This window comes from Panulirus ornatus, chromosome 12, assembly GCF_036320965.1.
Source record: "Panulirus ornatus isolate Po-2019 chromosome 12, ASM3632096v1, whole genome shotgun sequence".
Classification (NCBI taxonomy): domain Eukaryota; kingdom Metazoa; phylum Arthropoda; class Malacostraca; order Decapoda; family Palinuridae; genus Panulirus; species Panulirus ornatus.
The window spans coordinates 46,313,708-46,329,771 of record NC_092235.1 but is presented as its reverse complement, the minus strand read 5'-3'; the positions used below and the strand labels follow the sequence as shown (position 1 = coordinate 46,329,771).

Here is a 16,064-nt window from a genome sequence, read left to right as displayed (position 1 = left end):
CAGGCCCCAATCTCTAAATATCTACTTCATCTCAGTCTTCCATCTCCAAGAAATTAGGTCTCCCCATTCTGCTTGTTCACTCCACTTTTGGCCCATATATCCTCAATGTTAACTTCTCCTCACTCATTCTCTCCATATGTCCAAACATTTCAAAACACCCTCCTCAATTCTCTCTACCACACCTTTCATTACCACACCTCTTTCTTATCCCTTCATTATATAATTGATCAAATCAACTCACACCACATACTGGCCACAAATATTTCATATCCAACGCATCCACACTTTTCAGCACAGCCTTATCTATAGCCTATGCCTTACATCCATATAATAATAATGGTGCGACTACCATACCTTTAAACATACCCATTTTTTGTCCTCCCATATAACGATCACTCTTTCCACACACTTTTCAGTGCTCCCAGAACCTTTACCTCCTTAACCACCTTATGACTTCCACTTCCATGGCTCTATTCACTGCTGTGTCCACTCCCTGGTATCTATAATATTTCTCTGCCTCCAATTTTTCTCCATTCAAACTCATACCCCAACGAAAATGTCCCTCAACTTTGCTAAATCTGATAACCTTGCTTTTATTCTAATATACTCTCAACTTCTGCATTTCACACATCCTTCAAAACTGGCTGTGGCTATGGAGCTATGAAATCAGGGCATTACACACGACAGTTACAGAATGGATGTGAGTGGATACAGCCTTTCTTCATCTGTTCCTGGCACTACCTTGCTTAAATGGGAAATGATGATCAAGTACAAAGAAACTGAAATAATATCCCATGCATGCTTCACACTCTCATGTATATTCAGGCCCCAATTGCTCAAAGCATTTTTCAATCCATGCTTCCATTTCCAATCAAGTTTCCCTCATCTCCTTGTCTTTTCCATTTCTGACACATATACTTTCTTAGTCACCTACTCCTTACTCATCCTCTCTATATTTCTAAACCATTTCATTACACCCTCTTCAATGCCCTCAAAGACACTCTTCTTACAAAAGTACCACACCTCTATCTTAGTCTGTCATTTTTAATGCAATACAATCCTCCTTACGCCAAATATTGTCCTTCTGCATTTTATTTCCAACTCATGCATTTTACTTCCAACTCATCCAACCTCTTCCACATCTTTTTGTCTATGGCCCACTCACCACCATCTATACAACACCATCAAGACCCTCAAACATACCCATCGTTGCCCTCATAAACAGTGACCTCTCCTTCCACACAATCATCTGTGCACTTGGGACCTCCTCATCTAAAACACTCTACTTCCTCCAGGTTCTCCATTCAAACTCACAATTCAACTAAGCTGTCTCTCTCCCATGCTAAACTTTATAACCTTTTTATTTACATTATTTCTCAGGTTTCTCCTTCCACACAATTTCTCAAACTCAGACACCAGCTTCTGTTGTTTTTACTTAAGTGTGCCATCAAAGCTGTATCATCAGCAAACTGCAACTGACTCACCTCCAAGGCCTTCTTACCTCCAACAGACGGCATACCCATCTATCTCTTAAAAGATCCTTGCATTTACCTTCCTCTCCATCCCACCTATAGACAGATTTGAACAGCCATAGTGGTGTCACATAACACTGTTGCAGACCCACCTTCAACTCCAATAACTCAATCTCCTCATCTCGTACTTGCACATATGTCTCGCTCTCTTGGTTGGAACTCCTTACTGGTTCTAGTACCAAGCTTTCCTCACAAAACAAATATTCATAATACCATTTCTATCAACCCAATCATACTCTTTCTCCAGATCCATAAAGGACAAATACAAATCCCACTCTTTCTCAAAGCATTTCCTCACACAGTTTCTTCATAGCAAACACCTGATCCACACATCCTCATCTATTCCTGCAGCCATATTCCTCATCAGTCTGATGACAACAAGCTTATATCTTAGTCATTTGAACATTCTTTTTGTTCTCTTGCTTTCATATAGAGGCACTCTTAAGGGTATTCCGCTAATCCTCAAGCACCACACCTTGAGCCAAATATATACTGAAAATCTTAACTAAACAGTCAACAATACTGTCAGCCATTTCTTAACAAATTAAACTGTTATCCCATCCTCTCCACCAGGTTTGTAAGGCTTACCCCACCTCTTCTAATGAAACTACTTGCTGTGACTCTCTCACTTCACATATTCTATGTCCCAAACATCCTACACATGCCACCCTTTTATTTAACAAATCCAACAACTCATTCAAATACACACTCCCACTCCTCTTCATCTCTTCTTTGCCTGATTTGTTCTCTTCAATGATGCTCTCCTCTTCTTCTCACATAATTCAACTCCTAAAACATTTTCTTATCCTCCAGTTAGTTTGCTGATGCTCTCTCACACCAGCTCTCACATGTCCTCTTTTGTAACTCCTGCACCTTCTTCTTAATCTCCTGCCACTTCCTCTTGTATATTTTCCAGCCACTTGAACTCCTACCTTGCAGGCAACACTCATTCAGTTCTCTTTTCTCTTTCACTAACAATTTAACAACTCATCACTGACAATTCTGTCTCAGATCTCACCCTCTGCATGCCACACATTTCTCTTGTACATGTAAGCACTCAATCCCTAAATACCTCCCATTTCTCACTCCCTCCCCTAGTTTTGTTTACTCTTACCTTCTGCCATTCTTAAACCAATCTGTCCTGGTACTTTCTCACACAAGTCTCTTTTCAAAGCTCACTCACTTTCATTGCCCTCTTCCACATTATATCGTTTCCTCTTTTCCTAAAGTCTCAACGAACTGTCACACCCTCTCCACTAAGGATGACCAGACATCCCACCAGTTGCCTCACTCAGCATATTCATATCTAAAACTCTCTTCAGCAGGCATGTCAGGACATAAACCAATAAAACATGCTTATCACTTACCCCACTCATCCACATAAACTTATGCAAATCATTCTTTTCAAACCAGGCATTCACAATCACAAGCTCATTTTCTACAAACACTCCACAAGCTCTTCACCATTTCGCTCACAATGGGTATCCTATGTCCTCTAATTTGCCTTTAACTGCCATACCACCCAATTCGACATGCAAATCACAAACCACTATCACACGATTCCTCTTACCCAAATGGCTAATGCATTCAATCAGCTCCTCCCAAAAAACTCCACACTCCTCCTCACTCCTTTTATCAATAAGTGCATGAGCAATAACTGTTATCCATCTTTATAAACCACTTTTACTTTCACTCATATCAGTCTTGGGCTCATATTCTTACACTCCTCCATACATTTTACCACTCCTCCTTTAGCATAAGTGCTACTCTTTCCTTTGCTCTTGCCCTCACACAGCAAACCCTAAACTACTCTTCCTTCTTTACCTTGAGCTTTACTTTACTCGGAGCCACAAACATACCACCTATCTCTCCCCTCTTATCCATGTTACATTCATGCACATTCAGAGAGCCCAGCCTGTGCCTTCAAAGAACATGAACATTCCTGGCTTGGCTCCATTTGTTCCATCTTTTAGAAATTGAAATACATGAAGGAGAGGGATTCCACCCACTTGCTCCTGCCTCTTTTAACTGCCTTTTACAACATGCAAGAAGTTTAAGAGTGGTATTGTTTCTCCCTTATCTATATGGATAATGATAATAATAATAATAATAATAATGATGATAATGATAATAATAATAATAATAATAATAATAATAATAATGATAATAATAATAATAATAATAATAATAATAATAATAATAATAATAATAATAATGATAATAATAATAATAGTATTCTAGGGTAGGGAATAAAGAATTCTACCTCTGTATTACCTGTGTGTCATAGAAGACGACTAAAGGGGGTGGGAGTGGGGGCCTTGAAACTTTCCCTTCCTTGTGTTTCCATTGCTGAAAGATGAAACAAGGAGCCAAGCAGGGGAATCCTCATCCTCCTCGAGAGCTCAAGCTAGGTGTCTAAATGTGCATGGATGTCACAAAGGTAAGAGAAGAAAGGAGAGATAGGTAGTGTGTTTGAGGAAAGAAACCTGGTTGTTCTGACTCTAAGTGAAACAAAGCTCAAGGGTAAAGGTTTGGAAATGTCTTAGGAGAAAAGTCAGGGATTGATGAGAGAACAACAGCTAAGGAAGGAGTAACACCCTGAAGCAGGAGTTGTGGGAGTGTGTGAAAGATTGAAAGAAAGTGAGCTCTACACTGATGTGAGTAAAATGAAAGTGCATGGAAAGAGATAGGTGATTACTTGTGGTTATGCACCTGGCATGAGAAGAAAGATGATGAGAGGCAAATGTTTTGGAAGCAGCTGAGTGAGTGTGTCTGCATTTCTTATGCAAGTGAGTAAGTATTTAAGTATTGGTGAGGTGCAATTCAAATGCAAAGGTGAGTAAAGTAGCGGTCGGGGATATAACTGGGGCCCATGGGGTATTTAGTAAAGTGAATGGAAATAGTGAAAAGCTTGTGGAATTGTGTGCTGAAGAAAGACTGGCGATTGGGAATACGTGGTTCAAAAAGAGGGACATACGCAAGTATACACATGTGAGTAGAAAATATGGTCAGCAGACATTATTGGATTACATATTAAATGATTGGCATGAAAAAGAGAGACTTTTGGATGTGAATGTGCTGAAAAAGGCAGCCAGTGGGATGCCTGATCACCTTGTAAGGTAAGGCTGAAGATCTGCAGAGGTTTTCAGAAAAGAGGAAACATATTCGGTGAGAAGTGGTGAGACTGAGCAACTTTGGAAAAGAGATTTATGTGAAGAAATACCAGAAGAGATTGAGCGAAGGATGGCAAAAGGTAGGAGGTGGGCAGATTTGAAAGGGTAAAGAAAGGTGGGATGAGGAAGTAAATTTGCTAGTAAAAGAGAAATGAGAGGAATTTGGTTGGTACTTACATAAAAGGGGTGCAACTGAATGGGGAATGTATAAGATTGGCTAAAGGTCACAAGGAAGGTGCAAGGTTAAAAAAAAAAAGGCAACTGAGAGTTGAGGTAACCAAGTATCAGTAAACTTAAGGGATGATAATATGTTCTGGAAGGAGATTAACAATGTCTGAAAAACAAGAGAATAAATGGGAGTGACTGTTGAACAGGGCTAAGGGGATAGTGGCAACAGGTAGTGATCAAGTGAGGAGATGGAGTATCTTAAAGGACTGTTGAATCTGATGATGGGGTAGAAGGTGTAAGGTGTTTGGGTTGGGGTGGTGCGTGAAGTAAGAGAGTCATGGAGAGTAGTTTAGCATAAAGAAGGTGATGACAGCCTTATGTAAAATGAAATGTTGCAAGGAGGCTGGAGTAGATGATTTTGCAATTGAATACATTAAGAAAGGGGGTCCCTGCATTGCTGATTGGTTAGAGAGGAATTTCAATGTATGAATGGATCATAGTGAGGTGTCAGGATTGGTGGAATGCGTGTATAGCACCACAAGGAGGATAAAGGAGTTCAAATTACAGAAGTATAAGTTTTCTTAGTTTTTCTGGTAACTTGTTTGGGAAAGTAGTGATTGTGTGGGTGAGGGCATGCACAGAGTATCAGACTGGGGAAGAGCAGTGTGGTTTCAGAAGTAGTAGAGAATATGTGGATCAGGTATTTGCTTTGAAGATTGTGTGCGAGAAATACTTAAGGGAAATAAATTAATTTGTGAGTGGCATTTATGGATCTGATAGAGCTGATATAGATGCCTTGTGAAAGGTCTTAAGAATAAATGGTATGTGAGGAAATCTACCAAAGGCATGGGTGTACGACATGAGCACAAGTAGGAAGAGAGGAGAGTGACTGGTTACAAGTGAAGGTCATTCTGCAGAAGGGGTGTGTGATGTCACCATGGCTGTTAAATTTGTTTGTGGATGAGGTAGTGAAGGAGGTAAATGTAAGAGTCTTAGAGAGATGGATAGGTATGCAGTCTGTAAGGGATAAGAGAAACCAGTCAGTGAATCAGCTGTTGTTTGCTGAAGATATAGCACTGGTGGGAGATTCAAGTGAGAAACTGAAGAAATTGGTGACTGAGTTTGTAGTGTGTGAAAGGAGATGGTTGAGAGTGGATGTGAATAAAAGGTTCAACAGGGTTGAGAAACAGGAAAGTTGTGGTTTGAGTTTAAATGGAAAAAAGTTGGAGGAAGTGAGGTACTGCAAATGGAACCATGGATGCAGAAGTGAGTCACTGAATGGGTGAGGAAACAAAGGTTCTGGAGAACTGAAGAACGTGTGGAAAGAGAGATTATCTGGGAGGGCAAAAATGGGTGTTTGAGTGTATAGTAGTCCCAACAATTTCGTCTGGATGCTGGGCATGGGCTTAACATGCTTTTGAGTGGAAAACAGTGGAGTTGGAAATGAAATGTTTCAGGACAATACATGGTGTGAGGTGGTTTAATCAAGTAAGTAATGAAAGGGGAAGAAAGGTATGGTAATAAAATGAGTAGTTGAGAAAGCTGAAGAGGGTGTGCTGAAATGGTTTGGACATACAGAGAAAATGACCAAGGAAAGGTTAACAAAGAGGATATATGTGTCAGAAGTGGAGAAGGGGAAGACAAACTTGGAGATGGAAAGATAGAGTGAAAAACACTTTATGCAATCAGGATGTGGTATACAGTGGTCGACACACTGTCAACTGACTGTAACAAAGCATGTATAGTGGCTGAGGTAAACCGTGGAAAGGCCTGTGGGGCCTAGTTGTGGATAGGAAGCTGTGATTCTAGTGCACTGTACATGACAACTAAGGAATGGATGCAAGCAAATGTGGCCTTTCTTTGTCTGTCCTGATGCTACCTCACTGTACTGTATGAACTTGTAAAAGTATGTACAAGAACAGAGACACTCATAACTATTGTATATGATGCTATCTCATAGGTGAGTAAAAAAGAATGTTATGCTACTTTGGTAAAGTTAATAGGGCAAAAATGTGAAGATGTCATGCTTGTAAAAATACAGTCCTTATGTTTGAAAGAGAAGAAAATTCAATGTAATCAGTCTGAACAGTGAAAGGCTACTAAATGTTAAGTCATTCATTCATTTGTTCAAAATCTTCAACAATGTTGGCATTGAGAAAACACAAACTGAGTTGAAAATAATGCAAGGATTAAGAGCTGGAGGTACCACAACAACACCAGTGAATGGAAAAAAAAAGAAGAAAGTGAATGCAGCCAGCATGAATTAAATCTTGTTCCATCTCTTCTTCATGGATGTAAAATTCTAGGTTTCTGAGGTGTATAAAAGTAAAAAAAATACAAACTGGAAAATATTCACTCTATATGTGAATAAAAACAATGGATGCAATAGGAACTGAAGATATAAGAAATATAAGATGGATGAGAAGTCATTAGCTGCATGGATGAAAGTATACTCTGATGACACCAAAATGCACAAAGTCTGATAGATTTAAAGGAGTAACAGAAAAGACTTAAGTGCTACTGCTGAAGCTTGAAAGGTAAGAGGTAGATGATGCAAAATATGGACAGATTCAGTGTAAGAGTTGTAAAGATTCTAAGATTCATCAGCAGATTCTATTCAACAGATCTCTACAGACCATGCGCAATGGAAATGGTTTATGGATGAAGCTGGAGGAGGAACAGAGGTGCAAGTGTCACCGAAGAATCAATCGAGAATACAAAACTATCATATATGAAGACTAAACAAATGAGGAAGACCTAATTCAATTTGTCTCACCCAACATTAGTTGAGGCTACATAAAATTTTAGTTTTTCCAAATTCAATCAGTCAGCATGTTTAATTGCTGACTATCTGTTGTCTTATGTTATATCTTCCTGAGACCTTATGCACTCCTTCCACCCAGTGTACAGGGGTATGGAGTAAGGTTGATGGACAGATGAATATTTGGACAACTGTAATAACAAAAATCTTTTCTATGATAATGCAAAATTTCTCAAGTTCAAAATTCAAATACGAAGCAAACACCATTTTGCCTTTAAAATATAAAGTAATATTCAATAAATCAAAAAATAGCTTATGATATATTCTTTATAAAAAAGCAGCCCTGCAAAATGCAACAAATGCAAGCTCATACTACTCCCTGCATGAATATCTCTAGCATTCTTCTCTGAACAAAACTCTGGATGCACTCTAAACTGAACTGCAAACCCTACTCTATTACTACCCTGTCATTCCTACCTTCAGTGCCCCTCTAAAAAGAGCCCAACATAGTATTGCATAGAGGATTTTAAGACTTGAGTTATGAACCAGCCTACACAGGTCTTTCTATATATGGGTTACTATGGGTATATTCAGCTATATCACAGTACCTTATAAAGATTATCATAATGTGCCATTACTTTTTGACACTTTTGGCAATTTACAACACTGTGTTGGACAATCAGGGATAAGATGAAACAGGCATAGCAAATCCTACACTATCCTAGATTCAAGCTTTGAAGCCCAAGGCAACAGCACCAAACATACAGACTTACAACTTGAGTCAAGGATAGAAGATGATCTGGATTTATTTTCCTGTGCTTCTAACAGTGGTTCCAAAAGTGAAAGTGGTGGCAGGGTTGACTCTGGGCAGTAGGCAGCTCCAGGACCTTCAAGTGGAGACATTAATCAGGAGTATACAGGCAATATTAGGAACTCAGCAAAGATATGAAATTACCAAGCATCATCATACCATTGATAGATAATGTAGTGGAGAATGTGAGTGAATATAGATTTCAACAGTATATACAAGAATACGTGAAAAGAAAACAAAAAGATGATATAATCAAATGAGCATCTTCAAAGGCCTTAAAATACACTTTCTAGAGTTGTGAGGTCACATATCCTGTTGTAATCTGCCAGATGAAAGTCATTACAGGCCTTATGCAAAGATTTAGTATGATAATCTCATAAAAGTCAAATATGAAGTTAATCTGTACAGTAAGCATATCATGTTCCTTCATTCATGCGACATGTATAATCAAACACATGGAACTGGCAGATATTTAAACATGATATCAATTCATATTATGTCCCAGCTTCCATGAGACATATCACACAAAAATAGGTAATTTCATATAAATAATTACAAACTATGAAACAGATCTAAGCCAGAGTACAGTGATCTACACTAATTCACCCCAACTGCACAGACTGAGTGAAAAATGAGGTCCAATTCCTAATCATGTCCATTATGTACAACATTTGAGCATATACATTTATCTTTAACTTTTTGTCCCAGGTAACCCTTCAGTGCTTCCCAGCTGTTACAATATCTTAGAAATGTAAGCCTTTACTTTTGAGTCCCTAAATCCTGAAGATAACTCATCAGCAATATCATACATCCTCCTGGGTATATGTATTAGTATCAGAAGTTGTTTCAACAGTATTACACACCTGCTTGGGCAAGACATCTTTATCAGAAACCTTCTTTGAGAATTCATCCAAATGGGCCTTAGCTGTCTCTAAAACACTTGAGGTTTTGCCTCCAAATACTTTCAACAAGTATAAGCCGTGGCATTCCTTTAAGTCTGTGAACCAGCCTAAGGAGCAGTTGCACAGGATTGTTAGCCCTAATTTGTTAGAAATTAATACATTGGCTTGGGTCATGATTACACCATCATGCAAAGGAGCCTTCTTATTCCTACAAAGTTTTATTCATTCAAATAACAATTTGTCCAGATCACCACTCTTAGGCTAAGATGCATTCTTCAAAAACTTCAGCACTTCATAGTAAACATAATATTTCAATAGCTGAAACTTCCGATTTTTGAAGATGTAAACAGTGGAATATCTGAACATAAACACATCATTTAACTTGTCCACTGAAGCTCCTGTCTCTAATTTTCTTGCTAATTTGACAATATTTGCAATACTTATGAGAAAATAATTCATTGTGGCACTTCCACCAATCACAGGATCATCGGTTAGCTTTTTACACATCTTATGATCAACAAGAGGGTAAAAGTTCAAGTCAACAAATAATGAAAAATGGGATAAAAATTCATGTTAGCAAAGAGCAAGGGATGCACAAGCAAAGAAGGGGTTTGAGCTGAGACTGTACATATTGCACTGATTTGTCACACCTATATAATTTGGCTGCACCAGTAATCAATCTGGAGCATAAAAGAAGAAGAACAAACAAATTTCTTATTTGAAATTTCCTATTTTTACAGGAGTTTTTTTGGGTAGTTTTCATTAAGTTTTAGTCAAAAGTGTGCACCGTTAACCAGTCAAAGTCTGGGTATTCAGAATTTCTCTAAGTTAAGGAGAGTTCACTAGAAAGATTAATTTCTGCAACATACCTTCTGTGGAAGGTATTAAGAATATATGATGTGGGAGGCAAGTTGTTAGAAGCAGTGAAAAGTTTTTATCGAGGACGTAAGGCATGTGTACATGTAGAAAGAGAGGAAAGTGATTGGTCCTCAATGAATGTTGGTTTGCGGCAGGGGTGTGTGATGTCTCCATGGTTGTTTAATTTGTTTATGGATGGGGTTGTTAGGGAGGTGAATGCAAGAATTTTGGAAAGAGGGGCTAGTATGCAGTCTGTTGTGGATGAAAGAGCTTGGGAAATGAGTCAGTTGTTGTTCGCTGATGATACAGCGCTGGTGGCTGATTCGTGTGAGAAACTGCAGAAGCTGGTGACTGAGTTTGGTAAAGTGTGGGAAAGAAGAAAGCTGAGAGTAAATGTGAATAAGAGCAAGGTTATTAGGTACAGTAGGGTTGAGGGACAAGTCAACTGGGAGGTAAGTTTGGAGAAAAACTAGAGGAAGTGAAGTGTTTTAGATATCTGGGAGTGGATTTGGAAGCGGATGGAACCATGGAAGCGGAAGTGAATCATAGGGTGGGGGAGGGGGCGAAAGTTCTAGGAGCATTGAAGAATGTGTGGAAGTCGAGAACATTATCTCAGAAAGCAAAAATTGGTATGTTTGAAGGAATAGTGGTTCCAGCAATGTTATATGGTTGTGAGGCGTGGGCTATGGATAGAGTTGTGCAGAGGAGGGTGGATGTGCTGGAAATGAGATGTTTGAGGACAATATGTGGTGTGAGGTGGTGTGATCGAGTAAGTAATAATAGGGTAAGAAATGTCTGTGGTAATAAAAAGAGTGTGGTAGAGAGAGCAGAAGAGGGTGTTTTGAAATGGTTTGGTCACATGGAGAGAATGAGTGAGGAAAGATTGATAAAGAGGATATATGTGTCAGAGGTGGAGGGAACGAGGAGAAGTGGGAGACCAAATTGGAGGTGGAAAGATGGAGTGAAAAAGATTTTGAGTGATCGGGGCCTGAACATGCAGGAGGGTGAAAGGTGTGCAAGGATTAGAGTGAATTGGAACGATGTACACTGGGGTCGACGTGCTGTCAATAGATTGAACCAGGTAATGTGAAGTGTCTCGGGTAAACCATGGAAAGTTCTGTGGGGCCTGGATGTGGAAAGGGAGCTGTGGTTTCGGTGCATTATACATGACAGCTAGAGACTGAGTGTGAACGAATGTGGCCTTTGTTGTCTTTTCCTAGCACTACCTCGTACACATGCAGGGGGAGGGAATTGTTATTTCATGTGTGGCAGGGGTGGCGATGGGAATGAATAAAGGCAGATAGTATGAATTATGTACATGTGTATATGAGTATATGTCTGTGTGTGTATATATATGGATATGTGAGATGTGGAACAGAGAAGGGGGCCAAGTGAGGATGTTCCCTCAGGGGCTCGGTCCTCTGTTCTTGGCATTACCTCGCTAATGCGGGAAATAGCAAATAGTATGAATATATATATATATATATATATATTCATACTATTTGCTATTTCCCGCATTAGCGAGGTAATGCCAAGAACAGAGGACCGAGCCCCTGAGGGAACATCCTCACTTGGCCCCCTTCTCTGGTAAATTATATGGGAGGGTATTGATTGAGAGGGTGAAAGCATGTACAGAGCATCAGATTGGGGAAGAGCAGTGTGGTTTCAGAAGTGGTAGAGGATGTGTGGATCAGGTGTTTGCTTTGAAGAATGTATGTGAGAAATACTTAGAAAAGCAAATGGATTTGTATGTAGCATTTATGGATCTGGAGAAGGCATATGATAGAGTTGATAGAGATGCTCTGTGGAAGGTATTAAGAATATATGGTGTGGGAGGCAAGTTGTTAGAAGCAGTGAAAAGTTTTTATCGAGGATGTAAGGCATGTGTACGTGTAGGAAGAGAGGAAAGTGATTGGTTCTCAGTGAATGTAGGTTTGCGGCAGGGGTGTGTGATGTCTCCATGGTTGTTTAATTTGTTTATGGATGGGGTTGTTAGGGAGGTAAATGCAAGAGTTTTGGAAAGAGGGGCAAGTATGAAGTCTGTTGGGGATGAGAGAGCTTGGGAAGTGAGTCAGTTGTTGTTTGCTGATGATACAGCGCTGGTGGCTGATTCATGTGAGAAACTGCAGAAGCTGGTGACTGAGTTTGGTAAAGTGTGTGGAAGAAGAAAGTTAAGAGTAAATGTGAATAAGAGCAAGGTTATTAGGTACAGTAGGGTTGAGGGTCAAGTCAATTGGGAGGTGAGTTTGAATGGAGAAAAACTGGAGGAAGTGAAGTGTTTTAGATATCTGGGAGTGGATCTGGCAGCGGATGGAACCATGGAAGCGGAAGTGGATCATAGGGTGGGGGAGGGGGCGAAAATTCTGGGGGCCTTGAAGAATGTGTGGAAGTCGAGAACATTATCTCGGAAAGCAAAAATGGGTATGTTTGAAGGAATAGTGGTTCCAACAATGTTGTATGGTTGCGAGGCGTGGGCTATGGATAGAGTTGTGCGCAGGAGGATGGATGTGCTGGAAATGAGATGTTTGAGGACAATGTGTGGTGTGAGGTGGTTTGATCGAGTGAGTAACGTAAGGGTAAGAGAGATGTGTGGAAATAAAAAGAGCGTGGTTGAGAGAGCAGAAGAGGGTGTTTTGAAGTGGTTTGGGCACATGGAGAGAATGAGTGAGGAAAGATTGACCAAGAGGATATATGTGTCGGAGGTGGAGGGAACGAGGAGAAGAGGGAGACCAAATTGGAGGTGGAAAGATGGAGTGAAAAAGATTTTGTGTGATCGGGGCCTGAACATGCAGGAGGGTGAAAGGAGGGCAAGGAATAGAGTGAATTGGAGCGATGTGGTATACCGGGGTTGACGTGCTGTCAGTGGATTGAATCAGGGCATGTGAAGCGTCTGGGGTAAACCATGGAAAGCTGTGTAGGTATGTATATTTGCGTGTGTGGACGTATGTATATACATGTGTATGGGGGGGGGTTGGGCCATTTCTTTCGTCTGTTTCCTTGCGCTACCTCGCAAACGCGGGAGACAGCGACAAAGTATAAAAAAAAAAAAAAAAAAAAATATATATATTAAACAAATTAAACAACCATGGAGACATCACACACCCCTGCCCCAAACCTACATTCACTGAGAACCAATCACTTTCCTCTCTTCCTACACGTACACATGCCTTACATCCTCGATAAAAACTTTTCACTGCTTCTAACAACTTTCCTCCCACACCATATATTCTTAATACCTTCCACAGAGCATCTCTATCAACTCTATCATATGCCTTCTCCAGATCCATAAATGCTACATACAAATCCATTTGCTTTTCTAAGTATTTCTCACATACATTCTTCAAAGCAAACACCTGATCCACACATCCTCTACCACTTCTGAAACCACACTGCTCTTCCCCAATCTGATGCTCTGTACATGCCTTCACCCTCTCAATCAATACCCTCCCATATAATTTACCAGGAATACTCAACAAACTTATACCTCTGTAATTTGAGCACTCACTCTTATCCTCTTTGCCTTTGTACAATGGCACTATGCACGCATTCCGCCAATCCTCAGGCACCTCACCATGAGTCATACATACATTAAATAACCTTACCAATCAGTCAACAATACAGTCACCCCCTTTTTTAATAAATTCCACTGCAATACCATCCAAACCTGCTGCCTTGCCGGCTTTCATCTTCCGCAAAGCTTTCACTACCTCTTCTCTGTTTACCAAATCATTTTCCCTAACCCTCTCACTCTGCACACCACCTCGACCAAAACACCCTATATCTGCCACTCTATCATCAAACACATTCAACAAACCTTCAAAATACTCACTCCATCTCCTTCTCACATCACCACTACTTGTTATCACCTCCCCATTTGCGCCCTTCACTGAAGTTCCCATTTGCTCCCTTGTCTTACGCACTTTATTTACCTCCTTCCAGAACATCTTTTTATTCTCCCTAAAATTTAATGATACTCTCTCACCCCAACTCTCATTTGCCCTTTTTTTCACCTCTTGCACCTTTCTCTTGACCTCCTGTCTCTTTCTTTTATACATCTCCCACTCAACTGCATTTTTTCCCTGCAAAAATCGTCCAAATGCCTCTCTCTTCTCTTTCACTAATACTCTTACTTCTTCATCCCACCACTCACTACCCTTTCTAATCAACCCACCTCCCACTCTTCTCATGCCACAGGATTCTTTTGCGCAATCCATCACTGCTTCCCTAAATACATCCCATTCCTCCCCCACTCCCCTTGCTTCCATTGTTCTCACCTTTTTCCATTCTGTACTCAGTCTCTCCTGGTACTTCCTCACACAGGTCTCCTTCTCAAGCTCACTTACTCTCACCACCCTCTTCACCCCAACATTCACTCTTCTTTTCTGAAAACCCATACAAATCTTCACCTTAGCCTCCACAAGATAATGATCAGACATCCCTCCAGTTGCACCTCTCAGCACATTAACATCCAAAAGTCTCTCTTTCGCAGGCCTGTCAATTAACACGTAATCCAATAACGCTCTCTGGCCATCTCTCCTACTTACATAAGTATACTTATGTATATCTCGCTTATGGATGGGGTTGTTAGGGAGGTAAATGCAAGAGTTTTGGAAAGAGGGGCAAGTATGAAGTCTGTTGGGGATGAGAGAGCTTGGGAAGTGAGTCAGTTGTTGTTCGCTGATGATACAGAGCTGGTGGCTGATTCATGTGAGAAACTGCAGAAGCTGGTGACTGAGTTTGGTAAAGTGTGTGGAAGAAGAAAGTTAAGAGTAAATGTGAATAAGAGCAAGGTTATTAGGTACAGTAGGGTTGAGGGTCAAGTCAATTGGGAGGTGAGTTTGAATGGAGAAAAACTGGAGGAAGTGAAGTGTTTTAGATATCTGGGAGTGGATCTGGCAGCGGATGGAACCATGGAAGCGGAAGTGGATCATAGGGTGGGGGAGGGGGCGAAAATCCTGGGGGCCTTGAAGAATGTGTGGAAGTCGAGAACATTATCTCGGAAAGCAAAAATGGGTATGTTTGAAGGAATAGTGGTTCCAACAATGTTGTATGGTTGCGAGGCGTGGGCTATGGATAGAGTTGTGCGCAGGAGGATGGATGTGCTGGAAATGAGATGTTTGAGGACAATGTGTGGTGTGAGGTGGTTTGATCGAGTGAGTAACGTAAGGGTAAGAGAGATGTGTGGAAATAAAAAGAGCGTGGTTGAGAGAGCAGAAGAGGGTGTTTTGAAGTGGTTTGGGCACATGGAGAGAATGAGTGAGGAAAGATTGACCAAGAGGATATATGTGTCGGAGGTGGAGGGAACGAGGAGAAGAGGGAGACCAAATTGGAGGTGGAAAGATGGAGTGAAAAAGATTTTGTGTGATCGGGGCCTGAACATGCAGGAGGGTGAAAGGAGGGCAAGGAATAGAGTGAATTGGAGCGATGTGGTATACCGGGGTTGACGTGCTGTCAGTGGAGTGAATCAAGGCATGTGAAGCGTCTGGGGTAAACCATGGAAAGCTGTGTAGGTATGTATATTTGCGTGTGTGGACGTATGTATATACATGTGTATGGGGGGGGTTGGGCCATTTCTTTCGTCTGTTTCCTTGCGCTACCTCGCAAACGCGGGAGACAGCGACAAAGTATAAAAAAAAAAAATATATATATATATATATATACACACACACACACACATACATATAAATACATATGAAAAATGTAAGAAACAATTTAGAAAACTGAAACTTCTAGCTTGAAATGAAAAGAAAAAAATGAATGTCACATAATGGTTCAACCTCTGGCTATGGAAAAAGGAAATGTTTAATTTATTTACACAAAAGTCAATAGTAGTTCTCATCAATTTAACCACTGTATCAA

At 40.4% G+C, this 16,064-nt stretch overlaps 1 protein-coding gene across 6 annotated transcripts in view; it reads right to left on the bottom strand.

The window, feature by feature from the left end:
• Frmd5 (FERM domain containing) overlaps positions 1-16,064 on the bottom strand; it is a 362,433-nt gene that overhangs the window by 67,029 nt on the left and 279,340 nt on the right. For 4 of the 6 annotated variants that reach the window (XM_071667828.1, XM_071667827.1, XM_071667830.1 and 1 more), the window contains one exon: positions 8,408-8,521. The exons of the other annotated variants lie outside the window; for them this stretch is intronic. In XM_071667828.1, the coding sequence (XP_071523929.1) occupies positions 8,408-8,521 (114 nt within the window). The remainder of the gene's footprint in view (positions 1-8,407; positions 8,522-16,064) is intronic. 6 annotated transcript variants of the gene reach the window in all.